This window comes from Chamaea fasciata, unplaced genomic scaffold (assembly GCF_029207755.1).
Source record: "Chamaea fasciata isolate MVZ Bird 193981 ecotype frontalis unplaced genomic scaffold, bChaFas1.0.hap1 SCAF_1, whole genome shotgun sequence".
In the NCBI taxonomy this organism is placed as follows: domain Eukaryota; kingdom Metazoa; phylum Chordata; class Aves; order Passeriformes; family Sylviidae; genus Chamaea; species Chamaea fasciata.
In genome coordinates this window covers 72379127-72396952 of record NW_027094086.1, presented here as the reverse complement: position 1 = coordinate 72396952, position 17826 = coordinate 72379127, and the positions used below count along the sequence as shown (strand labels likewise).

General features: G+C 42.2%; 1 protein-coding gene across 1 annotated transcript; it reads right to left on the bottom strand.

Moving 5' to 3' along the window:
- Nucleotides 1–9694: 9694 nt before the first annotated feature.
- Nucleotides 9695–17761, bottom strand: CCT5 (chaperonin containing TCP1 subunit 5). Its single transcript, XM_066186087.1, has 11 exons — nt 17623–17761; nt 16631–16691; nt 16373–16537; nt 15685–15883; nt 14733–14925; nt 13686–13835; nt 13247–13366; nt 12643–12828; nt 11474–11611; nt 10920–11100; nt 9695–9979 (listed from the first exon to the last, which is right to left on the bottom strand). The coding sequence occupies exons 1-11, from the start codon at nt 17725–17727 to the stop codon at nt 9852–9854; spliced, it is 1626 nt and encodes a 541-aa protein (XP_066042184.1). The 5' UTR covers nt 17728–17761; the 3' UTR covers nt 9695–9851.
- Between the last annotated feature and the right edge of the window lie 65 nt (nt 17762–17826).

Sequence of the window (17826 nt, the reverse complement as noted above, 5' to 3'; positions counted from 1 at the left end):
AATTTGTTTACCTGTCCAAAGCCCTGGAAGTGTACAAAATGAGCAAATGGTAGACCTCCATGCCTTTGAACTGGACAATACACATTAAGTGCAGGAATTTTACAATACACCAGATTTACATAATGGATCAAACTACAGACAGACACACGCCTGTCCTAGTCCAGGACTCAGCATTGTTACATACAGCCACATATATCATGGAGGCATGATAGGAATAGCTGTGCTATCCTCAGAGGTACAGATTATCCCAGGTGAGTGGTGAGAACTGCTCCATGGATATGAGGCTTTGGTAAAATTACAGTGCTCATGCTGCTGGACTAACATCTCTTACACTGAAAGAAAGGAAGGGACCCTTTTCCTCCTTCAGTTTTGAAGAACATTCAGGAATTTTCCTTCTGTGGCACAGTTTATTTTCCCTCCCTTTCTTGCATTTTTTTCAATCTTTCTCACTCTTTCAGTCCTGTTTCTGTATCACTTGCCCATCCACTTTTTCCCCTTGCTGGGGCCATCCTGGTGCAAAAGAACTATCCCTTTATACCAAACCCTGGAAGACTTTATATTCTCAAGAAGCAGCACAGGGCACTCCCTGTACAACTCAGTGGCTCCTTTTGCTGATTTGGAAGAGGTGCCACTCGTTTGGATCAGTTCACCTCCTTGCACCACTGATCTGGGGACTGTAGCAAGAACCATCATGCACTCGTGTCCTCAGGTTCCCCTCTCTCACATCCATACTGCTCAGAGTATTTCAGAGAAGGCTGCAGTGCCTTTATCCCATCAGGACTGTTTATCCCTCAGCTGGAAATGTAAGAGGACACTAGCACAAAGAGCCGCTGCTGTTTGGGTACTGCTGGTAGTGGGGTAGGAGGGGACTAGCAGGCGAGTTGGGCGGCTTCTATTCCCAGCACCGGAGGAGGTGAGTGCAGAGGGAAGCTGGACCTCCTGGTGATTCTCTGCATGTCTTTGAAGGTATCCATTGCCGGTCTCTGAGTTTACTGCTCCTGGGCTGCCCCAGGAACTGCTGAACTGATTGTGATCTCTTTTGTACTGCTCCATAATGGAAATCTGGGGATGAAGTGGGAGCCACGATAGGCTGTCATTCTGCCCTACCCCTGAGCAGCCTGCCACCCTCCCACTGGTTCCTGGCTACACAAGGGCATGTCAGGAATTGGATAGGGCTGCCAGAGACCTGGCTGTAACAGGATGCCCCTGTCCTTTCCTTTCTTTCTGTGACAGGAGAGAGATGAGTTTATGGCATGTGGTGTGTGGGGGCTGCCAAGTGACACTGGTGGAAGGAATGGTGGCACCTCAAGGGGGTAGCTTGCCACCTCCACCACAAATCTGTTTGGTTCAATGAGTGGAAACCTCACTGATAAGCACTTTGGATACAAAGGAAGGTCTTGAGCTACAACTTGGGTCACCCACCAGGCTGGAAACAATATTTTAGGAATCCTGATTTCAGGTCTCTTTAATCATTAGACATGGTCACTGTTCTTCCAGAGTTACCAGAGAATTTCAAGTCCTGATCTTGACTGCTCATTTTCCTTTCCACTCATTCCCTTCTTACCTCATGTTAGGGAAAGTCAGGGCAATAATGTCTGTATGGACCTGGATCCTGTTTCCTGTGTTTCCAGTTTTTGACATGGCTACTCATTTCTCCAAGCTCTGATACAGATTTTACTGTTGCTGTTTAGTGGCTCTTGCTAGCAAGTAGAGGATGGCTGGGTATCATCCTTATGTTAGAATTATGCAGGGGAGACTAACAAGTCAGGACCGATGCTCAGGTTGGATTAGGTTGGATTTTGCATCCGTGCTTCTAAATTTTCAGATTCTTCTTAAGGTTTGAGGAAAATAGCATGGGGAAACTGCTATTTTCCCATAGGTAATTAGATAATAAAGGAAAAGAAAGAGAAATTAGAAACTCTTTGGTAGAGGAGAGGAACCTTTCCTTACCAAAAGCAAAACCAAAGCATTTGCAAAGCTGACTCACTTAAGGTTGGATACTGCTCTGCTCCTTTTTCCAACTCTTCCCTTTATTCTGGGGTCTCATGGGATACTAGAAGAAATTTCCATGCTGTCCACAAAGCTGTTGCTTTGCAAATCTCCCTCATGACTTCAGAGATAAATCTGCTCACCATTTTATTGACATAATTTTCTTGCAATTAGGAGGCACCGGCTACTACCTGGCAGGCTGCAGGCAAGGGAAGAGCTTATGTAGACATATATTGCTTAGATTAGAGGAGTAAATCTCACCCTTCTGTATAGTTTATCAGGCAAACACCAGCATACCTGTCATATCTGGGGAGTCACTAGAGCAGACAATTTCTTGCCTGTGTCATGGGGCTGGAAGGAAGCATTTAAAAACAGAAAATCAGGCAATAAATGTCTTGAGACAGACTTCACAGCCTCAGACAAGAAGAATTTATTGGATTTTCTTCACACTCACACATTTTCTTTCCTTATAGTGCTGTCACTAGGCTAGTGATATGGGAATAACTGAGAATAGTTGCTAAGAAAAGGGTTTATAGCCTTCTCAAACCTTCTCAATTTTCAGGCCTACAGTTTTGCCCCAAGATTTAGTTACGTTAGTATGCAGAGAAGATAAATGTACATGTTTACTGTAGGTGAGTAAATTGAACACTAGATAAATTCAGCATTAGATTAGAAGCTGGTAAACTGTGGTAGTATGTAAACCGGGGTATGTATAAATGACATCCTGCACACCCTTTCTGTATTTCTCTTCCCTGATGGAGCACAGCCTGGGTGTGCACTGTTACGGGTCACTCCGGTCCTGACTTCCCCAGAAGTCCTGGCACACAGAGCAGAAGCCAACAGGACCAGGTCTCTGATGTGGACAATCAGGACACCAGATCCACTGAATTACCCTCCGTGTGCTCAACAGGGCTCCTGCTATCTCATCTGTGGCACTGCTTAAACCTTCATAGGAGCTGGCCTGACATCCTTTAATGACCTGGGTCAGAGGCTACAGTTAGATCTGGAAGAAAGGATTATATTCCCACACTAACTACTGGTGGTGCGTGGTCCTGTCCCCATTCTGCTTTATCTGCAGAGTAATTTCTTGGAGCAAGGTATGATCTGCTTTTGCATTACCTTAAAGGGACTGTTTCACTACAAGAATTCTCACTGCCACATCTCGGTGCCTTGGATGCTCACACTGCTGCATTGCAGTAGCTGAAGCTTCCAGTGCTGGGAGTGTGCCAAAGATTAAGACACCCATGCCCACTATAACTCCTGCCTCAGGAATCCAGATTTGCCTGGGCCTTAGTAACATGACCTGTTTTCCACCAGCTCTAAAGTGCTCCCTCCAGAACTGAGTTTCATCTTCTCTCATACTTAGCTTCAGCCAAGGAATGAAATCACGGCAACAGTCTCTGAACTTTGTTGTCCCTGTTAACTTCTGCCCTTCTACTCAAAAGCATTAATGCTCACTGCTCAGTTTTGGAATAGGTACATCTTCTGTTCTCTGCTCTTCCTAAACAATCAGGAGCTGGAGGTACCATACTTTCTATATTAGCAAAAGAGAAGAAATTGCTGCAAAAGTTCTTTGTCAAGGAAAAGAAGGAAAGGCTGTGATGATCTGTCCATCTCCTGGGCACTCGCATGATCCCTGCATGAAATAGCAAGAGAGAGAGCTTGACCCAGACCCTGGGGAGTCAAAAATAGAGCTCCCATGGGATTTGTAGCAGTAGCTTTTCTTAGGAGTGAGTCAATGTAGCTGAAAAGCAAGGCAGCATATAGCAAGTGTTAAGAGGATGTACCACTGCAACCTTGTGTTGAAGTTACTCAGCTAAGGATGTTTCCTAAGTGGATTTTCAGTCATTTCAGTCCCTTCTTCTTCCCCACTGCTCACTGTACATCACCTTCTGTCCCCCTGTGCTCACTCCCAATCACTAGCACCTGCACTCACTTAACCTTAACTATTAGTGCTGCCCTTAAATCAAAGGCAGTGCTGGAAACTTGCCTTTCCCAGCCTTTGGCCTTCCTCCAATTACAGCGGACGCGTTAATGAGAAGACCTCATATCTAACTGTCTAGTCAAGGCACTTGCAAAATGCCAGCCAGCACAGTAGCTGGATGTGGAAAACAGAAACCAGCTAACGTCAGCTCAGAGCAAGACTCAAATTCAAAGTGCAGCAGAGAGCCGGGAGAATCCATGACCACTGGGGTGAGCACATCAAGATATGATTCAGGGGTCCTTGGAGAAGCATTATTTTCATTGGAAAACCCAGCTGAGGGTGGGGACCATCAGCTCCTGCCAGTGGGTTTTGGGTACACACACCTGGCAGCAGGCAGCTGGGGAGTGAGTGGTGCACACGTGGGGGAATGGTCAGGAGATTGCAGAGCACTTCTCGCTTGTGATCTGAGTGATGAGAACAGTCAGTGAGTGATGAGTGCCAGCAGCTGGTAGAGAATTTCACCAGGAGACAGTTCAGTTTAGAGAGTGAGAACTCAGCAATTTTAATGTTGGGCAGTTTTTTTAATGATACTTTGAGAACTAGGTGCCATGAGGCACATAAATCAAATCTTGAAACTGAGACAGTGTGAGACCCTGATGCCCTGAGATCAGAGCAGCTGAGGTGACACTAGATAGTTCCCTGTGTACATGGGCTCTGTTTGTGCCAGCAGGGAAACCATCCCCTCATGATCTGGAGTGAAAAGACAAATGAATTTTTTTTAGGAATCAGCCTACTTATGCATTTTAGAGAAACAGATGATTTTCTTCACATGGTATAAAAAGGCACCATACTGCATCAGAAATCACAAAATCTCTAAATTCAAACCAGATTTTAAAATATTTGAGTTATACTTATTTTTCTTTTAAAACCAAATAATTTCAAATTAAATGTGAATTCAAGGAAATCTTTTCAAGACCATTCATTAATTATTCAACTAGTCAAAATATTTAAAAAGAGAAAGCAATGCTGCTTCAGTGGCATTTCTATAAATTTTAATGGGTTCAACTTTTTGTTATTGAACTTGTACAAGATTGACCCAAATATAAAATTATTCTTTTTTCTCACAGAAATTAGGCTATGGTAGGATGTACTCTTTCTGTAACTTTGGACTGTGTTCCAGGAAAAGAGGTACATCTATAAGTCTTGGATGTACATCTTCAAAAGTCTTAGACAGCTTCATAGTTTTGACAATTGCCTTGTGAGAATCAGAAACAATCTGCCAGTTCACCAGTGTTAACCAGTTACTCCTTGCTCTTTACTTCAGCTAGTTTTATGCATACCACAAAGTTTGAAGAGCTTGTCTCAACATAGTTATAATTCCACATTAGACCAAATGATCCCATATCCTGTCTCTTAAAAAAATAATTATAAGAACAGGGCAAGCATAAAGTCACAGTTCCTCAAAGACACTTCCCAGGTTTCAGCAGACTTTGATTTAGGAGGAGTCTGCAGATAGATGGAGACTTTAAGTGTAGCAGTTCTTAATAGATTTTTTTCTCCCCCATGGATTTGAGAATGACACTATATATTGCAATCTAGAGAATGGAATATATCATCCTTGGCAGCACAGCTGGTTCATGCAGAGGAGGAAGTTTCTAATTGCTGCTCCTTCTTTAGCCATTACATTGGAATACTTTGAAGATGATACTGAAGAAGTCATTATCTTTTCTTGACAAAAACCACTGTATCCCTTTATGGGCCCTACTTCAAAAAGAAGGAGTTAGACTACACACGAAGTGTTTAAAATCCTGTGATACTCAGCTGCTTGACTTTTCTGGGAGGGAAAGAGTGCTTCTGCTAATACCCCATCCTTCAGAGCTGATGTCTTTAGCAGTCCATCATAGCATTACTCATACTGACATCTATTTTCCTAATTCTAATATATATTTTTTTATGTCCTTACTAAAGTTCCAAGTGCCCACCACTCCCTGGGATGAAGTTATCTGATTGTGCTGATTTCCTTGAGGTTTCCCATCTTTCTTTTGCTCACTCTACTTTTGCTTGAGCAGACCTTCTTGCTTGTACACTGCAGGAGAGCCACCCATGCCAAAGACTAATGGCTCCTTCAATGGCTCTCTGAAATTCTCTTTTCAGACTTCTGGCCACTGTTCTCTTCCAGAGCTCCTTGGCTCCAATGTACCCAAAGAAAAAGTAGAGCAGGTTCAGTCACAGTGACCAGGGTCAGTGAAAAGTCGAGATCACCAGGCAAGTCCAGCTTGATAAGGCAAGACTGAGGACAAGCCAGAAAGTCAAACAAACCAGCATCAATATCAAGGCACAGGCATAGCTGAGACATAGTTCAGGTTCAGCCCCCAGCATTTTCCCATGTTCAGTGAGCACCCAACCACAGAGAGCTGGCAGAGACCTGTTTCTCTCAGTACCTGTGCTGCTGCAAGCCAGGAGCCTCACCACAACACAACTACTGGTCCCAAATAGCTCAGGGAGGAATTTCACAAGGAACACAATTCTAGTGCATGTACACCAGACAGGTATGACAGAGCCCATGTCTTACAGAGAATGTACTACAGCTTTACTCCATTGTCATTTGAGTTTAACAAAGTGTCTCTCTTGTGTCACAGAGATGAGTTGCTTATAAAGCAAATGCTGTCAGTCCATTTAATTAGCTCTTTAACATGGTGAGAAATGTTCCCTGGCAGAGAGTTCCTGGGAAACCCTCCAAGACGTGACATGGAGAGGTACTTCTGTGCAGGGAGGACAAACAAGGCTAATCTCCCAGACCCAAACCTCACAACTGAATCATTGCTTTTCAGATGATGATGAGTCCAGAGGGTGTAATAACCATCCCCATGGCCTAGGTAACAGCAGTTTCTAATACTGCAATGCACAGTCCTGCCATACCGCCACAGAGGAGAGCATCTACCACAGTGCCCCCTTTCCTGTGCAGACTCTGTGTAAGGACATCCAGGCCAGGTAGGTTCTGGAGCCACTCAGATTAGATTAGCTAAGTAGGCATCCCAATATCCAAATGTCTGGATATTAGAGGGAGAACTAACAGACCTGCAGATTAGCAAGACCTGCTTGATTTGCTCCACTTAAGATCCTATCCATAAACTGGTCATATTGGATAATTGGGATGGGAACTGTTTACATTATAAGGCATCTTTCCCCATGCAGTATGGAGAAATGATCAAAAAGCAAGTTTTTCCCTCGACAGAGGAAGAATGCATTTGTATTAAAAAGTGTCTGTAGAGAAACAAGAAAGTTGCTTCACAGCTCTGATTAACCCTATTCCTGAAAAAAATCCACTCAGACTTGGTGCACCTCAAGTCAAAAGTTCAGCCCTGAATGCGTGCCCCCCCCCAGCTGCTGCAGTCTGAGTGTGACCACGAGGGAGCAAGAAAAGCCTGTGTGCTGTGCACTGCTCCTGGCAGCCTTGCCCTGTGCCCCTGCAAAGACAAGTGTCAGCACAGAGGTGTGAGATCAGAGGAGGAAAGCAGCCCAGGCTTGGTAATGCAGCAGAAGAAACCAATAGACAAGGCTGGGAAAAGGCAGCTGGTAACAGGGGAACTAGAAGCAGCAGGACATACAGGCAAGGCCAGGTTAAGGGTCCTAGGAGAATGTGAAAACTTGGATCTAAGAGGACATTTGGAACTTAGTCGTGAAATTAGCTCAAGTAACTGGGCCCTTGAGGGGAAGTTGTAAAGATTCACGACTTGCTGATGACATCCGTGTGCCATGTCAATGATGCAGGGAGAGACCTGCTGGCTTCCTCAGCTCACTTTTAAAAATCCAGATGCAGTCTGCTTACGGCAGTGATGGGTGGATGTTGCCCTCCCGTGGTGAACCCTGCATTTTCCCAGGAGTCATGGGGCACTGCATGAACAGTAGGGCTCATGGAACTCATTTCCAAACACACCATCAGGCCAGGCTTTTAGTTCCCACTGGTTACAAACGCACCATGATTAATTTGAACATCAGTGTTTGCCTCCCTCAATCTTGTCGTTATTCAGATGTTTCCTGTTTTGTTTGACCAGAGCCAGACAGCACACAAATTACCAGTATGGATATTCCCACTGTTCTATCAAAGCACAAATTTAATTACTCCTGCTGTGAAAATGTACCAATTCGAGCTGCAGTTGTTTCCTTAATTTGGTTTAATAGTTCCAGTTGCATGCTGCATGCTGTGATGAAAGCTATTTGTCCTCCAGCTGCCTCTATGCAGCATTGACAGTGCTAATGCCACACATCTGTTATGAAGTACAAACCCCTGAAAAAATGAACAACTTCCATTTCTTCCAGTTTTATCAAAGTTCCATTACCAAGCTTCAGATTTCCATACTAAGATCTAGTTGAACATTAACAAATATTCATATATATAGAGCACAAAATGTTTATTCCTCAAGCCAGATCAGTGAAGCCACAATTTCAATTTTCAAAGTAATTTGTCCTGTGTTTCTAGGGGCTTCTGTATTAAGCAGTTTACAGTCAAAACCTGTAACTACATGGGACTTAGATGGCAAAGGGGGTTCAACCATGCCAGGGGATGGAAGATGAAAACCCAGCAAAATTGCAATAGCTGTTTTCTCACTTCCTATCACATGCACATCTTCACTATGAGGTGAAAGGGGTACATTAGTACAAGTACACTGCTCCCTTTTAAATTCTAGCTACAGCTGTTTTCCTTTTGTATTAGCACACAAAGTAAGAGATGGCTCTACGTGAGCACAGGTATTTATGGGATTTTAGAGTCACACTCACATCCCTGAACAGATTGAGAATGACAAAGCTTGGCAGCAGTAAAACTGATGAACTGTTGTTGTCTACTGAACTGCATCTAAATGAAGCTAATTTGGGAAAAGGCCAAAGAGTAATATGAAACACCCACCAGTAAGTTTTTATTAATGACAATAAAGCTTTGCACGATTTATCCTAAAACAGTTCTAGAAATAAAACCAGTCCTGTAATTAGTGAACTTGTTGCTTTTACCCTTCTTCCTCTACCAACACTCACTGAAGGGTTTTGTTTGACTCGAGGTAGTCAGTTAAAACCAACCAGAACCTGACCTGGTAGCAAACAGTGGCCAGTAAAGAGCTCCCTCTGCCCCATGTAACACAAGGAATGCCGAGTTGGTATTTGTAACACTTCCCTCACTTTTGAAATCTTTCAAAGAAATTGTGCATTAGTTCTGGTCTACCACTTGTTTCTTGCTGATAGTTTCACAGGCATGGCACCTCACTGATCAACTTTACTCCACCACTCTACTAGGGACCTTTTGAGTAAGTGCACTTAACTGTGGGACTATAGACGAAGTTCTGAGAAAAACCGCACTTGGCTGAATGTGTAGACCCCTGGGAAAAAACCCTCCTTAACCCTCATAAACCAGGAAGAGGGCAACAAAAAGAGAAAAAAATTGAAGCAACTGGAAGCATGGAATACAGTTCCTTTAACTTTTCAGATTGAAGCTTCATGCTTAATATATTTAACATATGAGAATTACTGGAAGCTAAAATAATTAGTTAATATTTAATTAGTTAAATTTAGTGAGAAAAATTAATTAAAATGATTTCTGTTAGCGTCATCAAAGAGTGACAGACCTCTTAAAATGAGAATATGTGGGTTTTCCCCATAGGGAACAATGGAAAGTGACCCATTAAATTTTATTGCTGCATTATTTATGGTTTTTTCCCTATTCATTCAGGAAGTATTTTCTATGAATATTCACACCTAAGAAAAGATGCAACAACACTTCTGAAACAAGTCTTCAAATCAGCAGTGCTAAATTGTTTTATTTCCAACAACTAGCCATTACAGTATGTGAAACAAGAAGTGTCCAGAATAAATAGCTGAAGATGAAGCATCAGAATACTACAGTCTTCGCTACTGCTGTGGCCCCTTAATGTTTCCTGTTTTTTGACCTTCACTCTTCAGATTCTCCAGGCCTACGGATGTCATCGATCTTCAGGATCATCCTGACAACCTGAGTCGCCAGAGAAATCTGCTGTTTCTTACCAATCAAGGTTTCTATAACATGCTGCTGCTTCATATCTGCCAAAAGAAAGGAGTAGAATTAGATGCCCTTGTGAAATCTAGATGTAACACTTAACCTATAAATGTTAGTAATTAGTAATAGTGAATTCCACATCCATTTCAAAGAACATTTTGAAATTCCTACTCTTGGCCACTGTGGTTTACAAACATAATTGGTACAAACTGGAGTTTTACTTGTGGGTTCTTACCAAAGATTCTAGGACATTAAGATATGACCCTTTTCCCAATTAGGTTGTGCTTTTCAAAAAGTAACGCAGAATGGTGAAAAGCAAAATTTCTATACACATATATTAAAAGCACTCTAAAGGCTGAGCAAATGCTAAAGAAGTGAAAGGTCAAATGCTATCAAACAGAAACACCTAAACAAGGGTTATGAATATACATATTACAGTTTACCACATTCTCTTCTGAAAAAACCAACAGAGTAACTAAGAAGGTGAAAAGTGTAGATCCAGCTGAAAATATGGTTAATACACTGGCTTCTTAGTCTTTGCATATTTGCTCCAGGTTTATATATGCAGACATATTGGTGTGAACATCATGGCCTACAAATATTTCCAGCCTTTTGTTTACTTCTTCACAAGCTGTTTCTCAAAGCAACTGTCCTTAGGACTGCAGTGTAACCTGGATCACTAAAACTTCAGTATTTAAAGCACAGCCTGGTTGCCTCATTCTAAGAGCAGCCTTCTTTCCTGTACTACATCAGTCAACATCTTCAACTAATCTTACCACCCAACAGAGCTTTTCAGGCAATTACACATTTTCCTCCTGGTGGACATAAATCTACTCTCCAAGCACATTCCCATATATTATGGCAAGGTACAAGGGTTTGAATAACTCAAGTGATGCACAGGTTTAAAAAAACCACAGTGAGCATTTTGAGCTTTTGAGAAAGAAAAGCTTTAATACTCCTCCTTCTCCACATTGCAGTTCTTACCATTTGTTCCTTTCTGCAAACAGTCAATGCCCAGGGCAGGATTATTTTCTTTCACCTGCCTCGCTCGCACTTCCGTCATTGTCTGTATTGGATTCATACCACTGTTCTCTGAGAGGGCCATGGGAATTACTTCCAGGGCATCTGCAAAAGCTCTCACAGCATACTGTTCTAAAGATGGGCACTAGAGGAAAAGAAATTCGAATTCATAAGCCCTTAAGCTCCAATGTTAGTAAAAGCAGATTTTCATACTAGATATAAAATACATACACACAATAAGCAGATTTTATTTGGAATATAGTGACTAAACAAATACCTCTGAATGATAACTACTTGAAATTTTAAAAAAATGAAACTGCTCCTAGCACAGAAGGAAAAAAAGTACTGGCAATGACTTTTTAGAGAGGCAGGAGCGACTTTTAACACTGGTTATCAGGGAACATCAGAAAGCGCATGTTGCAGAACTTTCTGGAAAATCTTTGAAGTTCTTCTGAAATCTCCTAAGGCAGGCTCAATCCTTCATACAATAAAGAAAATTTTAACTGTTCCTTTCTTACCTTATCTGCTGCCTCACTGACTGCCAAGGCACAAGATATTTCAGCTGCACCACCACCATACACAATGCGGTTGTCCCGAACGAGATTCCGGATTACACACAAGGCATCGTGAAGAGAGCGCTTTGCTTCTTCAATGATCTGGAATTACACAACAGCCCGAGTTTGACAACACACACATCTGAAGGCTGTGAAGATGTAGTTCCTAATACAGATGTGGAAACTGCAAATAAACTCTTGAGATTTTTCATGGCTCCAATGCAGCTTTACTATTGCTAAGTTACACTACTTAAAAATAGAGAATGTTTGACATCCAGTGGCAAAGAATAAAATATGCACAAAAATACACTGTTAAAATACATTGTTATGTTTGTTAAACTCGTAATTTGAAATAACAGAAACTTACATGAAAACAACAAAAACCAGCATGAAAAAGGTTTTCAATCTTGCATATTTACAAGACACAAAACACTGAACTTTAAATGCCAACATTATTGTCAGACTGCAGTTTCTTTCCACTTCTCACTTGAACTGAAGTAGGAGGTTTAACAAAAATGCTAACTTTTAAAGCAGCATTTCTGCTTTCTTAAAAGAAAATTTCAGACTAGAGTATGCTCTTTTTTTCCCAAAGGTTTTTCATTTAAAGTAGGACTTGGTCTATAGTAAATATCATTCAGCACTAACAGTGCAACCAAAACCCAGTTTAAGTACATAAGTATTTAAAGTGGTCTCAGTTCAGGGGGAGTGGGGGATAGAGGGTGTGGGGATATACAGTTTGCAGTAGTTTGGGGTTTTTATTTGAAATTATTTTAACTGGACTAAATCAGAAGTGATACAACTAGGTCTACAATAAACCAAATCTTTCAAAGATGCTAGTATGTCTTTATTCATAAAAGTGACCCTCTCATAAGAAAAAAAAAAATTAGGAGCATCCACAGGTAAAACTGTTTCTATATTTATGAACTATATGGTCTAACAGAAGAGACTAAAGCTTTTGTTTAAAAACATAGGATGTAAATCTACAAGTTACTTCCAACACACAGTCCTGACTGCCTACAAGCCCCTTCCTATTTGCCCACATCACAAGGAAGATGTAGACAAAGTGGAGAGAGTGCACTAATATGCTTTACAAAGAAACATTCTGCAACTATGTATTAAAGCAAGCATCTCACCATTTTATTTCCTCCCCTAATGAAAATAGTCACAGCTCTGGAGTTTTGACACTGCTCGATGAGGAGCATCCTGTCCTTGGTTGTTCCGAAGGAGATCTCCCGGACAACGCCAGCAAAGCCCAGTTTCTCCGCTGTGAGCTCGCAGAAGCGCGGCACGATGCGCCCGCCTGTCGCAATGGCGATTAACTGCAGCGAAACAGCCATGAGTTATTTTAACAGGAGTTTCCCATGGTGTTTTTCAGAACACAGAACTAGTGGAAAAGCATCTGTCAAATGCCTACTCCAAAAGGTTATCTTCCCATCACTTTCAAAGTACTTCAGCCAATGTTTTGTTTCTGCAAACAGCAGGACTAAAGCAGAAACCTTCCTAGACACCTAAAACTTTCATTAAGTAATATAATTATTGGGAAAATATGCTCCAATTATAAACAATAATCCTCTCCATGGTAGGTTCTTCTCACAAATCCCCAATGATTTTTCTCCAGTAACCACACCCATACACAATTATGCAGTGATACCCAGAAAGCCTGAATTTTTAGCTGGTACAGCCTATTATTACTTCATAAAAGTTTTAACAACTGGTACAAAGCCCAGTTTTACTTACTTCTATTTCAGGTCCACCAACCCAACGAACAGCAGGAAGCTCATTCTGGAGCAGCAAGTGATTTGCCTCATCATCAAAACCCCACTGGCAAATGGCAAGGTTTGCACCAGTGTCTTTTATCTGAAAGCAACATAAATCATCAACCTTCTGATCAGAACTAAAAAAGGAATGAAAAACACTCTTCATGGTTTTAATTCTCCCAATTTTCTCAAAAGACAATTCTCAAGAAGAACTCTCTGGCACACAGAGATCAAAATATATTTTAAACCAAGCTGTTATCTCTTTCTTACATTAACTTTGATTCAGAGCATTACAACTGCTTGTACGCTGCTTCCCACCAGGATTAGTAGCTCATTTACAGGAATGAATCAGTGCACTATGCTTTTTTCCCCTAAAGGCTGGGAAAGACAAAGCAAACAGAAATAATTCTAAAGGCTACCTGCTTCACCATCTCTTCAAACTTCTCTTTTTCATATTTCTGCAGTGCCTTGTAATCATCCACAGATGTGACATCAAGCTTATGTTTGGTTTTAGGCTTAGGTGGCTCAAATGGACATGTAAGGATTGCAATTTTAGCATCTTTTAGCTCCTGGGCAATTAAAAAAAAAAAAAAAGATGATTTTTGACCGCATTAACATCTTTTTCTTGTATTTGCAAAACATAAAGACATATCTTTATAAACACAAACACTGGAGGAAATGTGAAGATCGTTTGACTTATTCTAAACTTAACTAAGCGTAACTTAAGTAATTCTGTCAATAGTCTCAATAAACCACTTAGAACAAATTCCACAGCTCCAAGACGGCGTTGAAGCCCTTAACAATCTTTACTAGTCATACCTTTTTATGGTTTAATATTTAAAAAAACAAAAGAAAAATTCCACTAAACCATCCCTATCGACTGTGACCACTGAGAATACTACTCATCTTTGTAACAACTTTTCAACTATCACATGACTGATATTTTTCACTAGTCTTCCTTTTTACAGCATAAACATTGTTATCTGCTAGATAAATATGTTAGAACAGAAAAAGTTTTCTTGAAGTACACTGCCCAAAGACTTGGAGATCTTACCTACACCAAACGTAAAACAAGGACAGATTCCGGAGTGTTCCAAACACATGGCAGGACAACATGGCAATTCATAAAGGTTAAGAATCTTGACACTGCATTGCACTAAGCATATCAAACATGTCACACACCAGAGATAATTATTTCTACATAACACAGAACCCTCAACCCGTCCTCACTTAGCAGTACAGTAATTCCTCCCTTCCACCACAATTTCTCAATGTTGTTGTAAATTCTAACTTGATCTTTTCCAATATGAAAAATTTCATGCTCCTTGCCCCTTCCTCTGTTAACATAAGGGTGAAAAGCCAAGCTAAACCACAAGATTAGGTAAATACTTAATAAATGCTAGGGCAACATTTGAGGTAGGCTAGAAATTCTTATTTAAGCCATTATACACAAGAACATCACTTACTTTTGGCATCTGTGGATGACTGAAATCTTTATCCACAATCACTCCTTTAACCAACTGTGTATCTTCCAGTCTCCCACCCACTTTGCCTTGCACTTTGATCAGCTCAAAATCAACATCTTTACGTTCCATGTCTGCTACAGTCAGTACAGCATTCACAGCAATCTCTGCCATTTGCCTGTGACAGCGGTTCACTCTATGTTTGAAAAAAATAAAATCAAGTTGTACTCCATTTCCACAATTTGGAAAAAACAGGTGATTCTATAAATCAGTCTTAAACAACAAGAATACCACTACAGCAATCAACTTTTGCATACTGTATGAAAAGAGGGGGTCCTGACTGTTTGTTCACAGAAATAAAGGTGCTGGCTATGGCAGAAAACAGAACACACAATATGTTTGGTGTGGGGAACCTCTGTCAATGGAGTCTCAACACAGATTTGGAACAAGTCAGGAGAACTAAACTACTAAAGAACACTCAAGAAACAAAAACCACTCGTAAGACAACTCTGCAAAGGAAGCCTTTCCAATGTCTGAATTTATGAATGACACATAGAACCCATAAAGGAAAATGAACTTATGGAACCATCCTAAGTTAGAAATTTTTTAGTGGGAAAAACCCCCAAAAGATGACATATTATTATTTTTAAGAGATTTACATTACTTTTGGAACCTATGATGCAGAAACTTGGAACTAACAAGTTAGAATGAAATCAATACTGCAGCCGCTTAACTTCATTGAATTGACCCTTTAGAGACAAAGGATTCACAAATTCTTATCCTGAAACAGGAGTCCATTGAGGAATTAGTCAAAACAAGATATTGAAGAGCCTTCAGCAGCCCTCCAGTAACACAATTTAATAATCCATCAAAACACCAGGATTTCTCCTTTCCACACAGAGGGTTTTCAATGGAAGGGTAAATATTCATTCAATATTCAGCTTTTGTGACTTACACTTTAGAGCCCAGAGTAGTCTTTGCTGTCTGGATCAGAGGCTCAGTGTTCTGTGGATCAACTGGGAAGCTGTCACTGATTTTGTCTAGATGCTCAATGGCAATGCGTGCTGCCTGCTCATAACCGTCTGCTATTCTGATGGGGTGAATGCCTCGGTCCAGCAACTGCTCAGCCTGCTCCAGTAACGCCCCTGCCAGAACTACAAATAAAAAAAATTAAAGGAAGCTTTACTCATGATCGCATCACAATTTTAAGTACATTATCAACAGAATAAATAGCACAGTTTCTGATTTTTCTGCAAAATTATAAGAGTTCAAGGTTTCCTAAATAAAAAAAAAACAAACAAACATGAAAAACCCCTACTTGCTTTGTTTAGCAAGAAAACCACATTATGTTAACAACAAAATGTATTATAGGCATCAAGGCAGGACAAGGAGATTACAGAAGAAAATTATGCAGAAAATTTTTAAAGTATCAAGGGGAGTCTTAGCACTACCATAAAATGCAACCAAACTTCGAAAAGACACAAAAGACTTCTAATACAAGAACTGACAGGAACACTGCAACAATAAATACTCCAAAGAACTGCTAGAGGAAAGCGACTGTTATTTCTCACATTTTTTTTAATAGCTGAAGCAGCTTGATTTTAAATATAAAAAAGAAAGCTAAATTTCAAATACTTTCTCACCAACGACTCCAGTAGTTCCATCCCCAATCTCATCATCTTGAGATTTAGCCAGCTCCACCATAAGTTTGGCTATCTGGTGATCCACATCCATCATATTCAGGATGGTAGCACCATCATTTGTCACAGTCACCTCACCATCCTTGTCCACCATCATTTTATCCAAGCCTAAAAAACGTATGTTCAAAAGATGAAGGAAAATTTTGAAAATGCCCCCCAAAAATTACTAGGACAGAACCACTAAAAGTTCTTCATTGTTACCATTAGGCCCAAGGGATGTTCTCAGAGTACTTGCCACAGCCTTCGCTGCCATTATGTGAGACTGTAAAACAAAGGATAATAAAGACAGAAGTTAAATCATTATCACGCATTCCAAAACCACAATATTAAGCTAAGCAAAACACAGCGAATAGCGCAAATGCTGTAATTTAACTAACAACAATTATGATTGAAAAACAATCAGTATGTGTGTATTGGTTTTATGACAGAAACATTTCCTATGCCTTTCCTTGTATTGCTTGTGCTGGCTCTGCTAAAGCACGTAAAAGCAGAGCAGACAAATGACAGCCCTAACGCTCAAAGAGAAGGCAGCGCAATTTTACCCATCACAGAATCATCACAGGATGGTTTGGCTTGGAAGGGTCCTTCAAGATCACACAGGTCCCACCCTCTGCCAGGGGCAGAACTCCTTTCACAAGAACAGTTGCTCAATGCCCCATTCAACCTCCCCCTGAGCACTGCCAGGAATGGGGCACCCAAAAGCTCTCTGTTCCAGCGTCCGCTCCCTTCTTCCGTCGGGATCTGCACCACCCGCACTAAGCCGCGGCCTTCCTCCGGCGGCCGAGCTCCGGGCGGCAGTCTAAGGGGACCGAGGCAGGAGCCGCGGGGAGGGGCGCGCCGCACCCCCGGGGGTGATGGCCCCAAAGCCCCGCAGCTCCGGGGCGGATGCACGGCACGGAGCCCCCACGGACGCCGTGCCGCGGATTCCCAGCCCCGGGGCGATGTCTTCTCTCTTTCTCCATCTTTCCCCCGCTTACGGGCCTAGTCCAGGCTCCATCCGCCCTGCGCCTCGGGCGGGGCTAGCGCTGAGCGCGGCAGCGCCTCGCCCCAGGGGCTCCATCCTCCCAGCCCTCGGGCGGCACGGCACGGCACGGCACGGCACCAGCATGGCGCGGCAACAGCATGGCGCGGCGCGGCGCGGCACAGCCAGCGCGGGCCCGCGGGCGGCCCCAGCAGCCGCCCTGCTCGCTCACCTTGAGCGCCTCCAGCCCCATGAGGCGAGTCTTGCGCTCCTGGTCCTTAAGGATGAGGAAGGGCCGCCCATACTCGTCAAACGCCAGAGTCCCCATGGCCGACATGGCTGCACCACCTGCTCCCACCGCCACTGCCCGCCCGCACCGCCCGGAAGTCGCCGCGCCCGCCGCGCGCCGCCCCGCGCATGCGCAGCCCCCACCCCC

Excerpts from the sequence above, each read along its gene's own strand:
- CCT5 (XM_066186087.1), bottom strand. The coding sequence starts at position 17,727 with ATGTCGGCCATGGGGACTCTGGCGTTTGACGAGTATGGGCGGCCCTTC. Across the intron at positions 16,692-17,622 it reads TGGGGCTGGAGGCGCTCAAG|TCTCACATAATGGCAGCGAA; the intron begins GTGAGCGAGCAG and ends TTTGTTTTACAG. Across the intron at positions 14,926-15,684 it reads ACTACTCTGGGCTCTAAAGT|AGTGAACCGCTGTCACAGGC; the intron begins GTAAGTCACAAA and ends TTTCAAACATAG.